This window comes from Lethenteron reissneri, chromosome 24 (assembly GCF_015708825.2).
Source record: "Lethenteron reissneri isolate LAM-NWPU_2019-01 chromosome 24, ASM1570882v1, whole genome shotgun sequence".
NCBI classification, from domain to species: domain Eukaryota; kingdom Metazoa; phylum Chordata; class Hyperoartia; order Petromyzontiformes; family Petromyzontidae; genus Lethenteron; species Lethenteron reissneri.
In genome coordinates this window covers 120017-145804 of record NC_083802.1, presented here as the reverse complement: position 1 = coordinate 145804, position 25788 = coordinate 120017, and the positions used below count along the sequence as shown (strand labels likewise).

Sequence of the window (25788 nt, the reverse complement as noted above, 5' to 3'; positions counted from 1 at the left end):
TATCTATGGCAGTATATAGTACGGTATATGCTCGTGTGATGTAAGAGAATAAGGTTTAGATGGAAGCGTATTATAGAATTTTTACGAGGTAAAATTGTAATGTATTACTTGCTGTTAGTAACTCAGCTTATTATAGAGTATAGTAAGTATACTGATGGTGCGATGCAGTTTATACTTTAGTTTTTTATGTAGTTTATACTTTAGTTTTCTACGTGGTTGTTGAGTAACTGCAGCTACATATCATTAACATTCCTTTCCTTTGTTACTGCTAATCCTTGCACCCCCCTTGGTTGCTGCTGATCCTGCATAATGCATGGGCATAATATGACTTTGACACCCCCCCGCCCAACGCCTACGCATTTTCCATGAATATGCTAAATCCCTCTTCACATGCACATTCTTTTTGTTAAGGCGCTCTTCAACCCCCAATGCAGCTTATATATAAGCTCCTAGTTTGGTAGTGTCTCATTCTTCACCTGAAGACGGCTGCTTGCGTTGTAGCCGAAACGTCGTGAGAATTGTTTTATTATGTTTTATTTTTATTATTTTATTACTTCCCTTCTACGTGACTTTACCGAAAGAAACAAGAAGATGAATCCCTGCAGTCACGAAAGCTTTAAATCGAAATTTAAATACGCGTGTCAATTAAATCGTCGTTGGTGTTATAGAGCTGCATCGGCCCAGTCATCTCAGTCACCGCGTCTTCGACCGCGCGCGATGACGTCAACGCGTCCCGCCAACGCGCGATGACGTCAACGCGTCCAGGCCAACGCGCGATGACGTCAACGCGTCCCGCCAACGCGCGATGACGTCAACGCGTCCAGGCCAACGCGCGATGACGTCAACGCGTCCCGCCAACGCGCGAGGACGTCAACGCGTCCCGCCAACGCGCGATGACGTCAACGCGTCCCGCCAGCGCGCGATGACGTCAACGCGTCCCGCCAACGCGTGATGACGTCAACGCGTCCCGCCAACGCGCGATGACGTCAACGCGTCCCGCCAACGCGCGAGGACGTCAACGCGTCCCGCCAACGCGTGATGACGTCAACGCGTCCCGCCAACGCGTGATGACGTCAACGCGTCCCGCCAACGCGCGATGACGTCAACGCGTCCCGCCAACGCGTGATGACGTCAACGCGTCCCGCCAACGCGTGATGACGTCAACGCGTCCCGCCAACGCGTGATGACGTCAACGCGTCCCGCCAACGCGCGATGACGTCAACGCGTCCCGCCAACGCGTGATGACGTCAACGCGTCCCGCCAACGCGTGATGACGTCAACGCGTCCCGCCAACGCGCGATGACGTCAACGCGTCCCGCCAGCGCGCGATGACGTCAACGCGTCTAGGCCAACGCGCGATGACGTCAACGCGTCTAGGCCAACGTGCGATGACGTCAACGCGTCTAGGCCAACGTGCGATGACGTTCCCGCGTTCCGACCGCGCGTTTCTCAGGTTCCCCTTTCCCCCCACCCCCCGCCCCCCCCGCCCCCCCACCCCCCCGACCCCCACCCCTCATCCTCTGAACGCGCCATCAGCGCTCGCCACAACGATGTTGAGGTAAATAAGTGACGGGGCGAGGATGTTGCAGTCGAACAAGAAGAAGAAGCAGCGACTCAACCGCAGCGTGATGCTCGCCAAGAAGCTCATCATCAAGGACGGCGGCACGGTGAGGCACTAAAGACGTTTTTATTATTTTGTTTAAAAATATATAAAGATCGGGGCGGTTGTTGTTGTTGCTGCTGTTGTTGTTGTTGCTGTTGTTGTTGCTGTTGTTGTTGCTGCCCCCCGGTGCCTTTCCCCGTTCGTTCGTTGGTTGGCCGCCGCCGCCGTCGTCGAGTCCGACTTCTTGGGCCTCCGTGGATGCGGCCTCGGTCTTGCCTAGCGCGGCTCGGCCGGGTCGAGGTGCGCGGCGAGCCGCGGCCAACGAGGAGAGAGGGGGGGGGTCCCAGTCGGAGGCCTACGCCGTGTAACTCGTCGGGAAATCGTTCGTGGAGGTGTTTGCAAGACGCCGTAAATACATTTGAACGTTGTGATTATAACAACGACAACAACAATTGGTTATGGTTTGCCTCAGAGGGAAAGAGAGAGGGGTATTTCTGCTAAATTGCCTCCTCCCACCACAACTGGGGAGCAACTTTTATTTTAGGCGAGAGGGGGGCAGGAGTGAGTCTCTCTGTTCAGTCCGAGGCGACCTACACGAGGCACTGAGAGAGAGATTCGATACGAGGACGAATTCTGAGGAGGTACACTACGTCCCTGTCAACCCCCTTGTACACTACACTATACACTACACTACTATACACTACTATACACTACACTATACACTACTATACACTACTACGTACCTGTCAACCCCCTTGTACACTACACTACTATACACTATTATACACTACACTACTATACACTACTACGTACCTGTCAACCCCCTTGTACACTACACTATACACTACACTACTATACACTACTATACACTACACTACTATACACTACTACGTACCTGTCAACCCCCTTGTACACTACACTATACACTACACTACTATACACTACACTACTATACACTACTACGTACCTGTCAACCCCCTTGTACACTCTATTATACACTACACTACTATACACCGCTACTATACACTACACTATACACTACACTACTATACACTACACTACTATACACTACTACGTACCTGTCAACCCCCTTGTACACTACACTACTATACACTACACTATACACTACTACGTCCCTGTCAACCCCCTTTTACACTACACTATACACTACTATACATTACACTACTATACACTACTACGTACCTGTCAACCCAATTCACAGCGTTGTTGGCTACGTCTCAACGTTCATCATATACACTACACTACTATACACTACACTGCTATACACTACACTACTATACACTACACTACTATACACTCCACTACTATACACTACACTACTATACACTACACTACTATACATTACACTATACACTACACTACTATACACTACACTACTATACACTACACACTACACTACTATACACTCCACTATACACACTACACTACTGTACACTACACACTACACTACTATACACTACACTATACACACTACACTACTGTACACTACTACATACCTGTCAACCCCTTATCAGTGCCCTACCTTACTACAGATCGTATTGGTCACCACGTGTGTCCTTATACATCTCAACGTTCATCCTACAAAGTCCCCATCACAAGGAGAGAAACACAAACAAATAGACACGAAACATTTCGTCTTGCCCGTATTGAAACGGCTGTCACGCCGCCGTGTGGACCTGAAAACTCAATTTCCTTGTACAAGAAGAACACGGAGTAAACCGTGTGGGTTGACACGATATGGGATAACGAGGTCTTATTTCAAGTCTTAATCGACCTCAAGGAAGTACAGATGAGGGGGGGGGGGGGGCAGGGGAAGTTATTAACCAGATGCTTATTTCAGGCTGAGTAGACCTAGAGGAGGCCTTCACCGAGCGAGGGCACCCGAGAGGAGTTGCTGCCCACTGGATTTGACATTTTTCAGCCGAGTTGACCTGCAAGCAGTGTAGCCAATCATCCATCCCTCCGGGGGTCGGTAAATGAGGTACCACTTCGCAGGGTAGTCGACGGTGGTTGCTCGTACGAAGAGACTCGTCCCCCGCCCTGGGAATGTGGAATTGCCACCACCGCTTAGCCAGCCCGGTCGGCTTCCGCATTTTTCAAAAAGAAAAGTGAAATGTCTCCGTAGACAACAACAAACAACGGACGTTGTTGTTTGACAGCTGTTGTTCAGAGCAGTGAGATTACTATCCGCTCCGCACACTATTTTGTTAAATTGTTGTACGTGCATGTTGGCGGTCGTTTGTTTCTCTCTCGGTCAGTGGCCACAATTGTACACGAGGCCACAGCGAGTGTCAACATTCGTGAAGCAGAACGCTGAGGGTGCTCGGATGCATGGGTTAACGACACGCCGTGTCAACGCGTACGGTTTACTCCGTATACTTGTCCAGGGAAATCGAGTTTTCAGGTCCATACTGCGGCATTACAGCCTGCTGTATATTTGGAGTTTGTGTGTTTCTCTCCCCGCGGTCGCGTGGATTTTACTCCGGGGTCCTACGTTTTTTTCCCCTCCGCATTTACATTGAACGTCACGCGTTTAAGAGTATTTGGCTGCCGCTATAAATTCCCACGTGATGATGATGATGATGATCCCACTTCGTTGAGCTATCATTTGTGATAGCTAGGTCGCTTCTAAAAAAAGCTATCAAGCTCGTTGGGCCCTTCACCTGGTTAAATAAGAAAAAAATCGTTTAGTTTTTAGTGTATAAATGAGAAAACACATTTCCTTGAACTTTACCGGGCAGCATTCTCTCGTAGTGTAGTAGTGTATATTCCAGTATCGTACAGTGTAGTAATGTATCGTAGTGTATAGTGTAGTTAGTGCTAGCCTGTCGCCAGGGAAAGGGAGGTCAGGACCGCCACTACTCAACATGCTGCTGCCACCGCGACTCTCGCCCAGGGCAAGCGGACTGAGAAAGGGAACGAACGAATTTCCCGTGGTGTCAAAAATATTGTGTCCGTGTGGCACTTCATATGCCCGACCTGTGGCAGAGGTCGCAACCGGGTACCCGATACCCGTACCCTACCCGATACCCGGCTACCCGTACCCGGCCGGGTAGCCGGGTACCCGTTTGCGACCCTGGTGCGGCCGGGTACGGGTACGGATAGGCCGTGAGTCACTGGTGAGTCACCGTTTGTCACTCATTTCCCAACGTCTTGTCTCTTCTCACAATTCAAGTTCCTAGAATCAACCCACCTGCGCCTGCAACATGGCTTCATCCCAGAGGTCACAATCGGGTACCCGTACCCTACACGATATGGTACCCGTTTGCGACCCTGGTGCGGCCGGGTACGGGTAAGGAATCAAAACCCGTTTGCGACCTCTGACCTGTGGTGGAAATTTTTCCTCGTGCACTTTTGCCGGGGGAGGGCCAACTTATCGCGGTAATTTTACGATAGTTTCTGTGACAGTGGAAGCTCGGTAAATATTGGCTCGGCTTCAATAAACCGGCCAGGTGGCTCGCAAACGGAAGGTTGCGAGTTCAAATCCTGGTGAGGGAGGGAGGGAGGGACGGAGGGAGGTTGACTTGCTGCTCCATCATTCCCCTCCCAGGGTCGTTTAAAATGAGTATGGTACCACTTTGCAGTGGAAGTCCACAATGTCTGCCCCATGAATAGACTCACCTCCCGCATTGCCACATGAGCACTGTGGCAATGTCCATTTTGAGCAAAGAATCACGCGAGAGAATTGCCCAATGAGGACGGCAGACAGACGCAGAAATGCCATTTTACCAGCTTATTTATTAGGACGTTGGAACGTTTCGACCGGCTATCTGTGACGTTACGTTTGTGGCGATACAGCGACACTCCTACGATCCCGTGTGTCTTATCGCCCTTTTGTTGTTAAACTATTGCATTTAATTGCTGACACTATTCCTGAAATAGGTTCCGTCAATAAGTGCAAATTGACAATCACATCCTCGAAGACACTACTCGTATAACCATCAGCTCACTGACCCACTCTCCCAGTCACCCACTCAGCACTGATGTAACCATCAACTCCCTCACTCACTCACCCAGTCACCCACCCACCCACTCACCACTGATCTAACCATCAACTCCCTCACTCACCCAGTCACCCACCGACTCACCACTGGTGCAGCCATCAACTGCATCAGAACATCAGCAACGGTCCAATGTGCACATCTCCTTAATGGATGGAAAATTAAAGACACAAGCCACAGTAATGCGGTTGTGGCCATGCAACTCCAAACTATTGACCGTACAGTAAACCCATAGAGACTTACGGAGATACAGAGGCCCATAGAGAGCCAACAAGACACACAGATATACATAGACGTACATTAAAGACAAGCCACAGTATTGGGGCTTTGGCCATGCAACCCAAACTATGGACCATTTCGGAACCCATGTAGTCTGAACTTTTTCAACATAGGAGGAATAGCACTTTTGAATATAATTTATTGTAAACTAATCTATTAATCTTTTTTATTTTACCAGGTAAGGCCCACTGAGCTGTATAACTGTTTTTCTGAAGCAACCTGGCCATCACAAATGACAGCTTAACGAGAGTGCCTTATCATCATCTCACGTGGAAATGTATTGCGGCCAAATCCTCTAAAACTCGTGACGTTGATTCTAAATGTGGAGGGAAAAACCGGACGACCCGGAGAAAAATCCAGGTGACCACCACGGAGAGAGAGAGAGAGAGACCACGGTCTGCTGCTGATGCAGACTGTTTTAAACCTTTTTAAAACCGTCTGCATCATCAGCAGCAGGTCACAGCTTTCCCACCTGATGATGGACGCTTGTGTTGCGCCCGAAACGTCGAAAAGAGGATGGATTCCTGCAGTCAGGAAAGCTTCAAATGAACACAACACCATTTTAAGGCCGAGGTGCTAATTTGAAGCTCGATGAATGTTCAAAAGAGTACACCTGTAATCTTACGCGAAACATTTTCCTAAATTAATTCATGTCAATAGAGGTCAGTTTGAACATTCGTTACAAGATAAATGCAATAATCCTATGTGATTTGATGAAATAAATTGAATTAAAACTAAACTAAGACTTTGCTATTTTTGATTTACTGAGCTCCTATTCAGAAGCAACAAGAACCACAAATGATAGCACAACGACGTGGCTTATCATCACATGGACCCGCACACAGAGACCCATAGAAACCCATAGCAACCCATAGACTCATCACACAGAGACCCATATAAACCCATAGCAACCCATAGACTCATCACACAGAGACCCATATAAACCCATAGCAACCCATAGACTCATCACACAGAGACCCATATAAACCCATAGAAACCCATAGACTCATCACACAGAGACCCATAGAAACCCATAAATTCATCACACAGACCCATAGAAACCCATGGACTCATCACACAGAGACCCATAGAAACCCATAGACTCATCACACAGAGACCCATAAAAACCCATAGACTCATCACAGAGACCCATAGAAACCCATAGACTCATCACACAGAGACCCATAGAAACCCATAGAAACCCATAAATTCATCACACAGACCCATAGAAACCCATGGACTCATCACACAGATACCCATAGAAACCCATAGACTCATCACACATAGACCCATAGAAACCCATAGACTTATCACACAGACCGATACAAACCCATGGACTCATCACACAGACCCATAGAAACCCATGGACTCATCACACAGAGACCCATAGAAACACATGGACTCATCACACAGAGACCCATAGAAACCCATAGAAACCCATAGAAACCCATAGACTCATCACACAGAGACCCATAGAAACCCATAGACTCATCACACAGAGACCCATAGAAACCCATAGACTCATCACACAGAGACCCATAGAAACCCATGGACTGATCACACAGACCTATACTAACCCATACACTCATCACACAGAGACCCTTGGACTCGCACACTGCATCACGGGCTTTCAGAAGCGCTTCTGCCATATGGAAGTCGTATTTATCGCGTGACGGGCTGTGTATGTGTGCGTGGGGAGCGGTAGTGGTAGCGGTTAACGCTCACGGCCAACATCAGTGACGATTGTCTGAACCGGTCCTGGGCCTCCCCTAGGTCCTCTCAGCCTCAAATTAGTCAACTGGTTCGGTGTGTAAAAACATCGCCACTGGGGAGACAAAGGCCGTCGGGCGTTATGCTGGCCACCCACCCCCTCGTGTGCCGTGCCGGCCTTCATAGGTGCTACTCGCTAACAGCACCCCAACAGTCTGTTAAGATTACATGGGGGATCGTTGTCTTTTGTGCGTGTGTGTGTGTGCGTTGCGTGCGTGTGCATTCAGCCCCAGGGGTTTGGACAGCCGAGTGTGTACCACGCTGTCATCGTCATCTTCCTCGAGTTCTTCGCATGGGGCCTCCTCACGGCCCCCACGCTCACGGTGAGACGGCCCGCCCCTCCTCTAACGTGTTGTTGTCGTCATCGTCATCGATGTCGTCATCGATGTCGTCATCGTCGTCGATGTCGTCGTCGTCATCGATGTCGTCATCGATGTCGTCATCGTCATCGATGTCGTCATCGTCATCGATGTCGTCATCGTCATCGATGTCGTCATCGTCATCGATGTCGTCATCGTCATCGATGTCGTCATTGATGTCGTCATCGATGTCGTCATTGATGTCGTCATCGATGTCGTCATCGTTGTCGTCGTGGTCATCGATGTCGTCATCGATGTCGTCATCGTCGTTGTCGTCGTCGTCGTCATCGTCATCACCACCATAGTGGTTGTCACTGCCATCGCTGTTATGCTTACCAGTACCTGCAGTCGGGCTACTACCGCCGTCATCGCTGCCATCACTGACAGCACCGTTATTGTCGTCTGTTGTTATTGGCATCATTGCCATCGTCATCCGCACCATCACTATCACTACCATCACCATTGGCACTGTCATCAACTGAACTTCACTGCCGCCATCATCGCTGCTGTCGGTAACAGTAGCGTCACTGTCACTGCTACCATCGACATCTTTGCCACCATCATCATCAGCAGTCTCGCTGCAACCGCCATCGGCAGCAGCACCATCTCTTGGATCACTACTGCCATCGTCACGCTCGTCTTAACGCCATCATTGTCGCCATCATCATCGTCATCACTGTCACTACCAACATCGGTACCACTGCAGACATCACCCTCGCCACTTCCACCACGGTTACTGCTGTTACCGCACCACTGCCGCCATAATAAAATGGCATAATGAATTAATAACATCCGTAATATCCCCAGTACTGAACGCTATCACGCTAAAATCATATCAGCAATGTTATCACCATCGGCGACATCAGCACCACGGTATATTCCATCGTCCGCGGCATGGCTGAGATCACCGCTACCGCTGTAAAACCTCCACCGTCACCACCGCCATAGAATACCATCACTCGCTAACGTCAAATACCCCCGCCGCCATCCGCATTCATCGCCGACACTGCCACCGTCACGACCACCGCCACCGACATCAACGCCATCACCCTAACTACCACCACCATCCGTATAATCAACAACGCCATCGCCGCCACCACCACCACCTCTGTCACTGTCGCATAAGTGGGATTCCACAGCGCGGTTGTCAAATCGTCGAAACCCATTCCTCACCGCAGTTTGGTCGTGGCTTGGGCCGCCTTGTTGGGTCGTGTGTCTTTCTAAAGGTTCTTCACGAGACATTCCCGCAGCACACATTCCTCATGAACGGGCTCATACAGGGCGTGAAGGTACGCACGCGCACGCTTGAACGCGCACGCTTGAACACGCACGCTTGAACATGCACGATGGAACACGCACGCTTGAACACGCACGCACGCTTGAACACACATGCTTGAACAGGCACGCTTGAACAGGCAGGCACGCTTGAATGTGCATGAACGCTTGAACACTCACGATGGAACACGTACGCTTGAACAGGCAGGCATGCTTGAACAGGCAGGCACGCTTGAACACACATGCTTGAACAGGCACGCTTGAACAGGCGGTCATGCTTGAACACGCATGAAGGCTTGAACGCGCACGCTTGAACATGCAAAGAAAATTAGAAACAGGCACGCATGAACACGCACGCACGTTTGAACATACACGAACACTCACGCTTGAACACGCACGCACGTTTGAACATGCACGAACACGCATGCACGTTTGAACATGCACAAACACGCACGCTTGAACACGCATGCATGAACACGCCAGCCTGAAAACGCACACCTGACCGCTCGTGAGTGCGTGTGTGCGTGCCACGGCTGTTGACGCGAGGTTATAAAGGATTTTGCGCGCTTACGGGGCGGGCGGGAGGGGGCGGTGGCGTTGCTTCAGCGTCCCCGGGCTCGTCACCACAGCGCACTTTGCACCACGTCTCACCTCACTTCATCTCAACCGTCCCAATGGCCGGTTGTGGTTTGTGTTATTGTTTAGGCCTAGGGCGATCCCCACCGCCCGCCCCCCCCCCACCTCCCCCGCCACCGATGGCAGCTGACCATGCGTGGCACGAGCGTCGGTTAGCCTCCCGTGTGACCTCGAGCTTTTGATCCTTTTGCAAATCGCGAGGTTCATTTCCCATTGAGGGGGAGGAGAAACAAAAAACCCGTAGAGCATTCCGCCTCTGCGGATTTAAACAAACAAAAACGTAATCGTAGCGATTCATAAGAACGTTACTTTGCACTTGCGTTCGACATCGTATATATCCTCGTCTGTTTACATAGTACAGGGACTCTGCTACTCACGAACATTCGACTTACGAACTTTCAGAGATACGAACAAATCTGGTCCGTAATGTCCAGTCGCCGAACCGAGAGTGGTAAGTTCAACCGTCGGGCAATAGACGGCGGTGGTGGCATCTACATCTGCAGAACGTGAAGCACCAGTGGCATCTACATCTGCAGAACGTGAAGAACCAGTGGCATCTACATCTGCAGAACGTGAAGAACCAGTGGCATCTACATCTGCAGAACGTGAAGAACCAGTGGCATCTCCATCTACAGAACGTGAAGAACCAGTGGCATCTACATCTGCAGAACGTGAAGAACCAGTGGCATCTACATCTACAGAACGTGAAGCACCAGTGGCATCTACATCTGCAGAACGTGAAGAACCAGTGGCATCTACATCTGCAGAACGTGAAGCACCAGTGGCATCTACATCTGCAGAACGTGAAGAACCAGTGGCATCTACATCTGCAGAACGTGAAGAACCAGTGGCATCTACATCTGCAGAACGTGAAGAACCAGTGGCATCTACATCTGCAGAATGTGAAGCACCAGTGGCATCTACATCTGCAGAACGTGAAGAACCAGTGGCATCTACATCTGCAGAACGTGAAGAACCAGTGGCATCTACATCTGCAGAATGTGAAGCACCAGTGGCATCTACATCTGCAGAACGTGAAGAACCAGTGGCATCTCCATCTACAGAACGTGAAGAACCAGTGGCATCTACATCTGCAGAACGTGAAGAACCAGTGGCATCTACATCTGCAGAACGTGAAGAACCAGTGGCATCTACATCTGCAGAATGTGAAGCACCAGTGGCATCTACATCTGCAGAACGTGAAGAACCAGTGGCATCTACATCTGCAGAACGTGAAGAACCAGTGGCATCTACATCTACAGAACGTGAAGAACCAGTGGCATCTACATCTGCAGAACGTGAAGAACCAGTGGCATCTCCATCTACAGAACGTGAAGAACCAGTGGCATCTACATCTGCAGAACGTGAAGAACCAGTGGCATCTAGACTTACATTGCCTGGCCATAGAGTAACATTGCCCATAGACTAACATTGCTCATAGACTAACATTGCCCATAGACTAACATTACCCATAGACTAACATTGCCCATAGACTAACATTGCCCACTTGACTCGTATATCCTTGTCGTTTTACTTTATTTTATCTGGACAAGACACGTCCCTGCAACTCCGTGTGCATCACCGTGACCCCCCCCCTCTCTCCCTCCCACGTGCCTCCCCTCCCCTCTCTCCCTCCACCGTGACCCCCCCTCCCTCCTCTCCCCCGTGACCCCCCCTCACCTCTCCCTCCCGCGTGCCTCCCCTCAACTCTCTCTCCCCCATGGCCCCCCCTCCCCTCTCTCTCTCCCGTGACCCCCCCCTATCTCCCTCCCGCGTGCCTCCCCTCTCTCCCTCTCCCATGACCCCCCCCTCTCCCTCCCCCATGGCCCCCCCTCCCCTCTCTCCCTCCCCCATGGCCCCCCCTCCCCTCTCTCCCTCCACCATGACTCCCCCCCCCCTCTCTCCCTCCCGCGTGCCTCCCCTCACCTCTCTCCCTCTCCCATAACCCCCCCCCTCTCCCTCCCCCATGGCCCCCCCCCCTCTCCCTCCCGCGTGCCTCCCCTCACCTCTCCCTCCCCCCATGACCCCCCCCCCCCCACCCACGGTAGGGGCTGCTGTCGTTCCTGAGCGCCCCGCTGATCGGGGCCCTGTCGGACGTGTGGGGCCGCAAGTCCTTCCTGCTGCTCACCGTCTTCTTCACCTGCGCCCCGATCCCGCTCATGAAGATTAGCCCCTGGTACGGTGCACGCACACGCACGCACACGCACGTACGCACACGCACGCACGCACACGCACACACACGCACACACGCACGCGCACGCACACGCACGCCCTATACGTACGGCATTACGCACGGCATACACGCACCCTATACACACACGCGCGCACACCCTATACACACACCCTATACACAAACACGCGCACACCCTATACACACACACACACCCTATACACACACACCCTATACACACACACACCCTATACACACACACACGCGCACACCCTATACACACACACACTCTATACACATGGCATACATGCACCCTATACACACACGCACACCCTATACACACACGCGCACACCCTATACACACACACACACTCTATACACATGGCATACATGCACCCTATACACACACACACCCTATACACACACACACCCTATACACACACACTATACACATGGCATACATGGACCCTATACACACACACGCGCACACCCTATACACACACAAACCCTATACACACACACACTCTATACACATGGCATACATGCACCCTATACACACACGCACACCCTATACGCACACGCGCACACCCTATATACACACACACTCTATACACATGGCATACATGCACCCTATACACACACACACCCTATACACACAGCTTACACACGGCATACACACAGCTTGCGCACGGCATACGCACGGCATACGCACGGCATACCCCCATCATATGCACAGTATACACACACACACTATACGCACAGCATACACACTCTATACGCACAGCATATGCACAGTACACACACACTATACACACGGCATACACACTCTATACGCACGGCATACACACTCTATACACACAGCACACACACACACTATACGCACAGCACACACACACTATACGCACGGCACACAGACACTATACACACAGCATACACACACTCTATACGCACGGCACACACACACTCTATACGCACAGCACACACACTCTATACGCACGGCACACAGACACTATACACACAGCACACACACACTTTATATGCACGGCACACACACACTCTATACGCACAGCATACACACACACTATACGCACGGCACACACACACTCTATACGCACGGCATACACACTCTATACGCACAGCACACACACACACTATACGCACGGCACACACACACTCTATACGCACAGCATACACACACACTATACGCACAGCACACACACTCTATACACACGGCACACACACACTCTATACACACGGCACACACACACTCTATACACACGGCACACACACACACTATATACACGGCACACACACTCTATACACACGGCACACACACACTCTATACACACGGCACACACACACACTATACACACGGCACACACACACACTATATACACAGCATACACACACTCTATACACACGGCACACACACACTCTATACACACGGCACACACACACACTATACACACGGCACACACACACTATACACACGGCACACACACACACTATACACACGGCACACACACACACTATATACACACGGCACACACACACACTATATACACAGCATACACACACTCTATACACACGGCACACACACACTCTATACACACGGCACACACACACACTATACACACGGCACACACACACACTATACACACGGCACACACACACACTATACACACGGCACACACACACACTATACACACGGCACACACACACACTATACACACGGCACACACACACTCTATACACACGGCACACACACACACTATACACACGGCACACACACACACTATACACACGGCACACACACACACTATACACACGGCACACACACACACTATATACACACGGCACACACACACACTATATACACAGCATACACACACTCTATACACACGGCACACACACACTCTATACACACGGCACACACACACTATACACACAGCACACACACACACTATACACACGGCACACACACACACTATACACACGGCACACACACACACTATACACACGGCACACACACACACTATACACACGGCACACACACACACTATATACACACGGCACACACACACACTATATACACAGCATACACACACTCTATACACACGGCACACACACACTCTATACACACGGCACACACACACACTATACACACGGCACACACACACACTATACACACGGCACACACACACACTATACACACGGCACACACACACACTATACACACGGCACACACACACTCTATACACAACGGCACACACACACTCTATACACACGGCACACACACACTCTATACACACGGCACACACACACTCTATACACACGGCACACACACACTCTATACACACGGCACACACACACACTATACACACGGCACACACACACACTATACACACGGCACACACACACACTATACACACGGCACACACACACACTATACACACGGCACACACACACACTATACACACGGCACACACACACTCTATACACACGGCACACACACACTCTATACACACGGCACACACACACACTATACACACGGCACACACACACACTATACACACGGCACACACACACACTATACACACGGCACACACACACACTATACACACGGCACACACACACTCTATACACACGGCACACACACACTCTATACACACGGCACACACACACTCTATACACACGGCACACACACACTCTATACGCACAGCACACACACAGCACACACACACTATACGCAGAGCACACACACACACTATACACACGGCACACACACACACTATACACACGGCACACACACACACTATACACACTGCATACACACACTATACACACAGCACACACACACTATACACACGGCACACACACACACTATACACACAGCACACACACACTCTATACACACAGCATACACACACTATACACACAGCACACACACACTCTATACACACGGCATACACACACTCTATACACACGGCATACACACACTCTATACACACAGCATACACACACTATACGCACAGCACACACACACACACTATACACACAGCACACACACACTATACACACAGCACACACACACTATACGCACAGCACACACACACTCTATACACACAGCATACACACACTATACACACAGCACACACACACTCTATACACACGGCACACACACACTCTATACACACGGCATACACACACTATACGCACAGCACACACACACACACACACAGCACACACACACTATACACACAGCACACACACACTATACACACAGCATACACACTCTATACACACGGCATACACACACTCTATACACACGGCATACACACACTCTATACACACGGCATACACACACTATACACACAGCATACACACACTATACACACAGCATACACACTCTATACGCACAGCACACACACACACTATACACACAGCATACACACACTATACACACAGCACACACACACTATACACACAGCACACACACACTATACACACGGCACACACACACTATACACACGGCATACACACACTATACACACAGCATACACACACTATACACACAGCATACACACACTATACGCACAGCACACACACACACACTATACACACAGCACACACACACTATACGCACAGCATACACACACTATACACACAGCACACACACACTCTATACGCACGGCATAGAGAGACACGTGTGTGTGCGGCGGTGCCCGTGGTGCCCGGTTGCACAGGTGGTACTTTGCCGTGATCTCCATCTCCGGGATCTTCTCGGTCACCTTCTCCGTGGTGTTCGCCTACGTGGCGGACGTCACGGCCGAGCACGAGCGCAGCACGGCGTACGGCCTGGTGAGACTCGCGCACGCTTGCTCGCCCGCACGCTCGCCCGCACGCACGCTCGCCCGCCCGCTCGCCCGCACGCTCGCCCGCCCGCACGCTCGCCCGCCCGCTCGCTCGCTTGCTCGCCTGCCCGCGTTACGCAGACACAGATCCCCCGTGTAGCCCTAGCAGACTGCTGGGGCAAGTTCTGTGGGCGAGCAGCACGGCGTACGGCCTGGTGAGACGCGCACGCTCGCCCGCCCGCACGCTCGCCCGCCCGCTCGCCCGCCCGCTCGCCTGCCCGCATTACGCAGACGGAGGTCCCCCGTGTAGCCCTAGCAGGCTGCTGGGGCAAGTTCGGTGAGCGAGCAGCACCTACGAAGGCCGGAACGGCAACATGAGGGGGGTGGGTGGCCAGCACCACGCCCCGAGTGGCGATGTTCTTCCGCGAGGCACCGGGGTACTCATTTGAGGTTGAGTCGACCTTGGGGAGGCCCAGGACCGGGTCAGATAATCGTCACTGTGGGCCGTGAGTGGGAATTGAACTCTGGTCGCCGGGTTCGTAGCGCAGTTCCCTAAACCGCGCTACACTACCGCTCCCAACACGCACACCAATACCAAGAGCCGCCATTCGCCACGGAGTGACAGGGACATCACCACTGTGCCAGGCCAGGTGCACTTTGAGGCTGTCACGTGAAGTATCGGAGGCTCGCTGCTGGCAGGAGGTCACGGGACAGACACACGCGCACACACATGTATTAAGATGGACAGCTGTGATGTGCGCACGCTAACGTACACCCCCTCCCCACCCATCCCTCCACCCACATCTCCACCCACCTCCCCACCCACTGACCCAACCACCACTGACCCAACCACCCACTCACCCAAACCCAACCAAATCCACCTTCCGACTCAAACCCACCCACCCCTCTACCCCCACCCCCCACTCACTCACCCAACCACCCACTGACCCACCCACCTACGCATTGAAAACCACCCAAACCCACCTACTCTCGCACATCCACATAAACCCACCCATCCCCACCCACCCAAACCCACCCACACCCACCCACCAAAACCTACACACCCACACCACCCACCCACCCAAACCTACACACCCACCCAAACCCACCTACTCGTCCACATCCACATAAACCCACCTACCCACCCACCCAAACCCACCCCTCTACCCCCACCCCACACCTACTCACCCTCTCACCCAACCACCCACTGACCCACCCACCTACGCATTGAAACCCACCCAAACCCACCTACTCGCCCACATTCACCCAAACCCACCCACACCCACCCAAACCTACCCACACCCATACCACTCAAACCTACACACCCACCCACACCACCCACCCACCCAAACCTACACACCCAAACCTACACACCCACCCAAATCCACCCAAACCCACCCACACCCACCCAAACCTACACACCCACCCAAACCTACCCACCCACCCAAATCCACCCAAACCCACCCAAACCCACCCACACCCACCCACACCCACCCAAACCCACCCACACCACCCACCCAAACCTACACACCCACCCAAACCCACCTACTCGTCCACATCCACATAAACCCACCTACCCACCCACCCAAACCCACCCCTCTACCCCCACCCCACACCTACTCACCCTCTCACCCAACCACCCACTGACCCACCCACCTACGCATTGAAACCCACCCAAACCCACCTACTCGCCCACATTCACCCAAACCCACCCACACCCACCCAAACCTACCCACACCCATACCACTCAAACCTACACACCCACCCACACCACCCACCCACCCAAACCTACACACCCAAACCTACACACCCACCCAAATCCACCCAAACCCACCCACACCCACCCAAACCTACACACCCACCCAAACCTACCCACCCACCCAAATCCACCCAAACCCACCCAAACCCACCCACACCCACCCACACCCACCCAAACCCACCCACACCACCCACCCAAACCTACACACCCACCCAAACCCACCTACTCGCCCACAACCACCCAAACCCACCCACCCACACCCACCCAAACCTACACACCCACCCACACCCACCCAAACCTACACACCCACCCTAACCTACACACCCACCCACACCCACCCACCCAAATCCACCCAAACCCACATCCACACACCTCCAAACCCAGGTGTCGGCGACGTTTGCGGCGAGCCTGGTGACGAGCCCGGCGATCGGCGCGTACCTGAGCGAGGCGTACGGCGACGGGCTGGTGGTGGCGCTGGCCACCGCCGTGGCGCTGCTGGACATCGCCTTCGTGCTCGCCGCCGTGCCAGAGTCGCTGCCCGAGAAGATGCGGCCCGCCTCGTGGGGGGCCCCCATCTCGTGGGAGCAGGCCGACCCCTTCGCGGTGAGGCCCCCCCCCCCCCCCCCCCCCCGGGCTCCTGGGCCCAGCTGGGCCCGGCACGAGTGGGCCCTGGCCACCGCGGCCCTTCCAAGGCCGTGAAAAAGTTATTAACGTCCCATTTGTTTTTTGTTTAAACGTCCGTTTTCTCGCAACGCGATTTTTTACTTATTGTTGTTACGCGAGCGAGCTCCGCTAGCGAAATAACAGTGCTCCGGCGCGTTGGGTCACGGTTGGGAAGGATGGTGGTTTGGAGGTGGTGGGGGGGAGGTGGGCGTGGTGGGGGGGGTGGTGGTGGTGAGGGGGGTGGTGGGGGGGGGCATGTGAATGAGCGGGTGAGTGAGCGAGCGAGTGAGCTGTTCGATGAGTGAGCGAGCTGTTCGGTGAGTGAGTGAGTGAGCGAGCTGCTTGGCCAGCTGTTCGGTGAGTGAGCGAGCTGCTCGGTGAGTGAGCGAGCGAACGACTGACCTCTGTGTGTGTGTGCCCGCGTGCCGTCTCTAGTCCCTGCGCAAGGTCGGCCAGGACTCGACGGTGCTGCTCATCTGCATCACGGTGCTGCTCTCCTACCTGCCCGAGGCCGGCCAGTACTCCAGCTTCTTCCTCTACCTGCGCCAGGTGAGGCGTGCGCGCACGCTCGCTCGCTCGCTCGGGGTGTGTGCGCTCACAACTCCGGCATATCGTCGTGCGTTCTGTTCTCCTGTGACGCCGCGTGCGGTTTTAATGACGCGTTTGTTGAAAAAACGCGGATGCGAATTGGATGTAGTAACCGCGATCGAGCGAACGGAAGCACTGCGTCGTGCGAGTTAGGAATTATGGGTCCGTGACGGCCGTTGTCTGCGTGGCATCGGGATGGTCCTTCTAGACGCTACCGCACGCGCGCCTCGGTCTCTGTTCGTCCCCTGCGTTGCGCACTTCACGCATTATCGCGTACCGCACTTTACCCCCCTACGTTATAGACTAATTATTACAACGCGATTTGTCCATGACGCCGCGGTGTTCTTCAGCGACGCAACTACTCCCGCCGCGTTATGGGAGAGAGCAGTGCTTGCGGTCCAATTGCAAATGTTGTGGTGGGTTTTACTCTCCCAACGCACAACCGGTTAGTGCTGAACTTGGAACGACCTGGCACGATATTGTTTACGTGACAAAAACCCCCTTACCGGTTGGCTGTGTCGGGTGATGGTGCTGGCGGGTTCCACGACACGTTTGTGTGTGTGTGCGTGTGTGTATACGTGTGTGTGTGTGTGCGTGTATACGTGTGTGTGTGTGTGCGTGTATACGTGTGTGTGTGTGTGTGCGTGTATACGTGTGTGTGTGTGTGCGTGTATACGTGTGTGTGTGTGTGCGTGTATACGTGTGTGTGTGTGTGCGTGTATACGTGTGTGTGTGTGTGCGTGTATACGTGTGTGTGTGTGTGCGTGTATACGTGTGTGTGTGTGTGCGTGTATACGTGTGTGTGTGTGTGCGTGTGTGCGTGTGTGCGTGTGTGCGTGTATACGTGTGTGTGTGTGTGCGTGTATACGTGTGTGTGTGTGTGCGTGTGTGTGTGCACGTGTGTGCGTGTGCAGGTGATGAAGTTCTCCTCCGAAAGCGTCGCCGCGTTCATTGCCGTGCTGGGCATCCTGTCCATCATCGCTCAGGTGGGACAAAGGCTGCGCGTCCCCGTGTGTCCCCGTGTGTCCCCGTGTGTCCCCGTGTGTCTCCGTGTGTCTCCGTGTGTCTCCGTGTGTCTCCGTGTGTCTCCGTGTCCCACTGTCGCAGTGTGTCCCCGTGTCCCCGTGTATCCCACCTGCGTTCCTGTCCAACCCTGTACGTCTCCATGTGTCCCCGTCTGTGCCCGTGTGCCCTCTACGAGTTCCCGTGCGTCCCGCCTGCATCTCTGTGTGTGTCCCCGTGTGTCCCCGTGTGTCCCCGTGTGTCCCCGTGTGTCCCCGTGTGTTCCCGTGCGTCTGTGCTGATCTCCCTGTGTCTCCGCACGCCTCCCTGTATCCTCCCGTGTCCCCCGGTTCCCCTTTGTGTCCCCCGCGTGTTCCCCGCGTGTTCCCCGTGCCTCTGTGCCGATTGCCGATACCCCTGTTTTCCCGCGCGTGTCCCCGCGCGTGTCCCCGTGCATCCCTGCGCTTCTAGACGCTGGTGCTCAGCGCCCTGATGCGCTCCATCGGGAACAAGAACACCATTCTGCTTGGCCTGGTCTTCCAGATGGTGCAGCTCACGTGCTACGGCTTCGGCTCCCAGCCCTGGTGCGTGCGTGCGTGCGTGCGTGTGTGTGTGTGTGTGCGTGCGTGCGTGCGTGCGTGCGTGCGTGTGTGCGTGCGTGCGTGCGTGCGTGCGTGCATGCGTGCGTGCGTGTGTGTGCGGAGGAGGCTCGTGAAGGATGCCACGACTGGGCAGTTGGAGACGGTCACTTTTTACAACAACAACGGGAGGGCAGAGGAGCGACGCTGCTCACAACAATGTGCGGAGCGCCGGGCGGATAAAATAGCACAGTAGGGGGTACAGCTGGTGGTGCGTCTACCAGTCATCTCAGTCAGCCACCCCCATGGCACCTGCTGGGTCTGTCCCGTGACCTCCTGCCAGCAGCGAGCCTTTGACACTTCACATGGCCTCAAAGTGCACCTGGCCTGGCACAGGTGCCGTGTTGATGTCCCTGTGACTTCGTGGCGAATGGCGGCTCTTGGTGTGCGTGTTGGGAGCGGTAGTTTAGCGCGGTTTAGCGCGCTGCGCTACAAACCCGGTGACCCACGTTCGATTCACGCTCAACGGGCCAACACCAACACCGGCAACGATTGTCTGAAGCGGTCCTGGGTCATCCCCTAGGTCAACTCGGCCTCAAATGAGTACCTGGTGCGATGCGTAAATATCGCCACCTGGGGGAGACTAAGCCGGCCGGGCGCGGTGCTGGTCACCCAGCCCCCTCGCGTGCCGCCGTGCCGGCCTTCGTAGGCGCTGCTACTCGCTAACAGCACTTGCCCCTGTCAGTCTGTTGAGGCCACACGGGGGGACCTTTGTCTTTGTTTTGCGTGTGCGTCTGCTGGAGGACACTCTTGAAGGCCTTTGTTGAGCTATCATTTGTAGCCAGGCCGCCTCGGTGGGGGGGGGGGGGGAAATTAACCGGCTCGGTAGTGTGGGACCTTACCTGGTGAAATAAAAATAGTTTAGTTTGTGAAGAGATGAGAAATCGTTGAGGTTTAACACCACTTGCCCCCAAACGGTCCGTTAAAGGTTACACTGGGGCGTGGGTGCCCTCTGTCTTTGTGTTGCCAGGATGATGTGGGCGTCCGGCGCTGTGGCCGCCATGTCCAGCATCACCTTCCCGGCCGTGTCGGCGCTGGTGTCGCGAAACGCCGACGCCGACCAACAAGGTGAGGAACGCACGCACACGCTCGCGCACTCACGAACGCACATGCACGCACTCGCGTACGCGCTCACATACTCACGCACGCACGCATACACATGCACGCACTCGCGTACGCACACTCACGCACGCACACTCACGCACGCACACTCACGCACGCACACTCACGCACACACATGCACGCACTCGCGTACACGCTCACATACTCACGCACGCACGCGCTCACGCATGCGCGCACGCACGCACGCACTCACGCAAGCACTCCCCGCTCATGCACTCGCACGCACTCGTGAGGTCGTGGGTTCGATCCCGACCCTGACAATACCTGCTGTTTAATCGGAGTTTACGTGCCTCTCTCTCATCATTGTTGTCATCACGGTGGTCAGGAGATGTTGACTACCTCGTCTGGTATACAGGAGGTCGTGGGTTCGATCCCGACCCTGACAATACCTGCTGCAGTCTGCGTGTCTCTCTCGCTGTCTCCCCGTGGTCACGTGGCTTTTTCTCCAGGATGCTCCGGTTTTTCCCCCTCCACATTTAGAATCGACGTTGCGCGTCTTATTCGGCTGCAGCAATAAATTTCCCACGCGGTGATGATGATGATGACAAGCCACTTGATTCTTACTCTTAGTTCTTTCGGTAAAGTCACATAGGTAAAAAATGAAATTAAAATTATTTTTTATTAATTTTAATTTCATTTTTTACCTACGTGACTTTATCGAAAGAACGAAGAGTATGAATCCTTGCAGTCACGAAAGCTTCAAATCTAGAACCACTTGATTCTGACAAAACAGCTAACACAGCAGCTCGGTAAGGGCCTTACCTGGTGGTGGTTAAACAACAACTGCCCCCCGCCCGGCCCTCTCCCGCCGCGTTGCCACAGGCGTGGTGCAGGGCATGGTGACGGGGATTCGGGGGCTGTGCAACGGGCTGGGCCCAGCCCTCTACGGCTTCATCTTCTACCTCTTCCACGTGGAGCTCGACGAGGTGCCGGCCGGGGACAGCGCCGACCCCAGCAGGGCGGACGTGCCCGCCGCCAGCGACAAGGTGGGTGGGTGGTGGTGGTGGTGGCGGTGCTTGGTGGTGGTGGCGATGGTGGTGGATGATGGTTGGTGGTGGATGGTGGTGGTGAGGGTGGTGGTGAGGGTGGTGGTTGGTGATGATGGTGATGATGGCGATGGTGGTTGGTGGTGGTGGTTGGTGGTGGTGACGGTGATGGTGGTGGTGGTGGTGGTGGTGACGGTGATGGTGGTTGGTGACTGTGACGGTGATGGTGGTTGGTGGTGATGGTGGTTGGTGGTGGTGGTGGTGACGGTGGTTGGTGGTGGTGATGGTGGTTGGTGACGGTGATGGTGGTGGTGGTGACGGCAGTGGCAGTTGGTGGCGATGACGACGACGACGCTGTGTGCAGTGTTGTCAGTGTCACCGTCGTTGCCAGCTTCGTTGCGTTCGCTTCGGGCGACTCAGCGGAGAGGCGAGCGAGCGGCTTGCCATCGGATCGTCGCGAGGTCACATCCCCCTCGCCCGCTCGCCCCCCCAGACCATCATCCCAGGCCCCCCGTTCCTGTTCGGCGCTTGCTCCGTGCTGCTGGCGCTGCTGGTGGCGCTCTTCATCCCGGAGAGGCCGGCGGGATCCGGGGCGCAGGCCGGAGGCGCCGTCGGCCACCACCGGCGCCACCACCACCACCACCAACAACACCACGGGCTCCTCCACCACCACCAGCAGCAGCACCAGCAGCAGCAGCAGCATCAGCACCAGCAGCAGCAGCACCACCAGCACGTGGGGGAGATGGCGCTGGGCCACTCGGAGGAGGACACGCACTCCCCCCTCGCGACGGAGGGCGAGGAGCCGCTGCTGCAAGACAGCTCCGTGTGACCGCTGGCGCGCCGAACGCTCTTTGACCAATGGACGGTGGGGGGTTGGCGTGGGAGGAGGAGGGGGGGTGGAGGTCAACCGGGGTCGGCAAAGTTTTCGGGGAAAGATTCCAGCGCCCGACCTCCGTCATCCGCGCGCACGCTGAAGCTGCCATTTTCGTGCAACGGATTGTTATGGGATCGTCGTATCCACCCGTGTGGAGTTTCGAGTGTTGTTGTTGTTGTTGTCCCATCTCCCCCCCCGCCCCGCCCCCCCCTCCCGGTATGTGTGGTGCGTGTTCATAGTCCTGGTTTGTTTTGGTCTCGCGCGGATTTACAACGGCGACAACAAAAATCTCTCGTGTCGACTCGAGGAATTGGCCAAGACGTCCCGATGTAGGCCAGAGCCCTCCCCTGTGTAAGTAATAATAATAAAAAAAACAACAACAACAACACAGTCTTGAATCTCACAGTGAGGCTTTCCGTGGTAATTAAACGACATAACAACATGAATAAATAACAAGGCAAAAAATATGCCAGTCCTCCTAGCAGATCGCCAAACCAGGAGATGTTACTACAGTCTGCGCGCGCGTGGACCCGCTACCTCTGGCTGGCCATTGGGGTTCCTACCGTGGCTCCGATACCACCACCACCACCATCACGACCACCACCACCACCACGACCACCACCACCACGGGGATACGGCAGCAGCGGCAGCAGCAGCAGCTCAGCCTTTTCGCGCGACGTGACAAATGACCGGCTCAGAGACGCGTCGTTTAGTTTTTTTCCCCGCAGCCACGCTCTTGCCGTCGCGTCCGCTCGCAAATCCCACCGTGACGGAACGTGTGACGGTGATGGCGGCGTCGGTGGCGGTGATGATGATGGCGGTGGCCTCCAAGAGAAGGGGCCGATGCCGGCCGATTAACCCCCTTCGGTCGACGGCGAAAAAACAAAAAAAAACGTGGCCCAGTCCCAGTGGAATGACTTCCCAGAACCTGCGTTTTTTTTCCAGGTCGTTTTTTAATATTTCTCTTTGACGTTGTCGCCGCACATCGAGAGCGAGCGTGCGTGTGTGCGTGTGTGTGCGCGTGCGTGTGTGCGCGTGCGTGCGTGTGCGTGCACGTGCCCGCCCGGCTGCCCGCCCCCCGCTAAGGTTTACACTTTCTTCTGCGGGGACAATTCCAGAGCGAAGTTGCACATGTGTTTGGCAGGCCGTGCCGTGCGTGTAAGTGGGTGTGCGCGTGAGCACAGGCAGACCTGGTGGTCGCTTGGTTTGTGGGTGGCGCGTGGAGGGGGATGGTGCATGTGTGGGGAGCGGTGGTGCAGCGGTTAGCGCGCTGCTCTACGAACCCGGCGTCGACCCGATTTCTCGATTCCCGCTCACGGCCACCCACCAACAACGGTGACGATTATCCGAACCGGTCCTGGGCCTCCCCTAGGTCGACTCAGCCCTCGAATGAGTACCTGGGTGCGGTGTGTAAAAAACATCGCCACTGGGGAGACAAAGGCGGTCGGGCGTGGTGCGTGGTTGCTGGCCACCCACCCCCTTCCGTGCCGACGGCCTTCAGTAGGTACTGCAGCACTTGCCCCGACAGTCTGTTAAAGCCTCTACGGGGGTGGGGGGGAACTTTTGTCTTTGTGTGCGGGCTGCGTGAACCCCGGGGTGGTGGTGGTGGTGGTTGCGTGCAGTGCGATCGTCGCACGGAGCGGCACCACCGGCGAGGCCGCGTGACGTCGTGGGTGCCGTTCTCTCTCGTTCGTGTTGGTCTCCAGGAACGTCTTGCGGCTTCAAATGTGTTTCGCGTTTTTTTTTGTCCCCCCCCCCCCCTCCGTCGTGGGTAGGTTGTGCTCGTGCGCGAGGCTCAGGAAGGGAGCCCGTCCGTTCGCGGAACGCGATCGGAAGCTCGATTCGGCACAGAGAGAAAGTGAACGTATAAATTATAATCGCATTTCCTCCCCGTGTTTAAAATAAAACTTGAAAAAAAAAAAAGAAATCGCGTGTAAAGAAATAAAAAACCATCTCAAATATTTTTTTGTTGCTTACATTTTTTTTTTCGATTTTGTTTGTTTTGACTTTCGTTTATTTTGCAGTGTTATCTGGGCCCTGCATGTTGGTGGCTTATTCTTTGTTTGGACTTGAGGAGTTGTGGGGTTGGGGGGGGCGGAGGGTGGAGAATTTGATGACCTATGAAACTCTTGTTCACAGGTGTCTGGTAGGTCCCGGACTGTCGGGGCAAGTAGCAGCAGCAGCGCCT

The 25788-nt window shown here is 54.2% G+C and overlaps 1 protein-coding gene across 1 annotated transcript; it reads left to right on the top strand.

The window, feature by feature from the left end:
• The first annotated feature begins 1501 nt into the window (after positions 1-1501).
• LOC133346367 (hippocampus abundant transcript 1 protein-like) lies at positions 1502-25542 on the top strand. Its single transcript, XM_061557867.1, has 12 exons — positions 1502-1667; positions 7902-7997; positions 9260-9322; positions 11993-12120; positions 15861-15975; positions 18112-18330; positions 18826-18939; positions 19893-19964; positions 20452-20564; positions 21589-21686; positions 22563-22726; positions 23220-25542. The coding sequence occupies exons 1-12, from the start codon at positions 1581-1583 to the stop codon at positions 23553-23555; spliced, it is 1605 nt and encodes a 534-aa protein (XP_061413851.1). The 5' UTR covers positions 1502-1580; the 3' UTR covers positions 23556-25542.
• Positions 25543-25788: the final 246 nt, after the last annotated feature.

Coding starts and splice junctions, on each gene's coding strand:
- LOC133346367 (XM_061557867.1), top strand. CDS start 1,581: ATGTTGCAGTCGAACAAGAAGAAGAAGCAGCGACTCAACCGCAGCGTG. Junction 18,331..18,825: donor AGCAGGCCGACCCCTTCGCG/GTGAGGCCCCCC, acceptor TGCCGTCTCTAG/TCCCTGCGCAAGGTCGGCCA. Junction 18,940..19,892: donor TCTTCCTCTACCTGCGCCAG/GTGAGGCGTGCG, acceptor GTGCGTGTGCAG/GTGATGAAGTTCTCCTCCGA.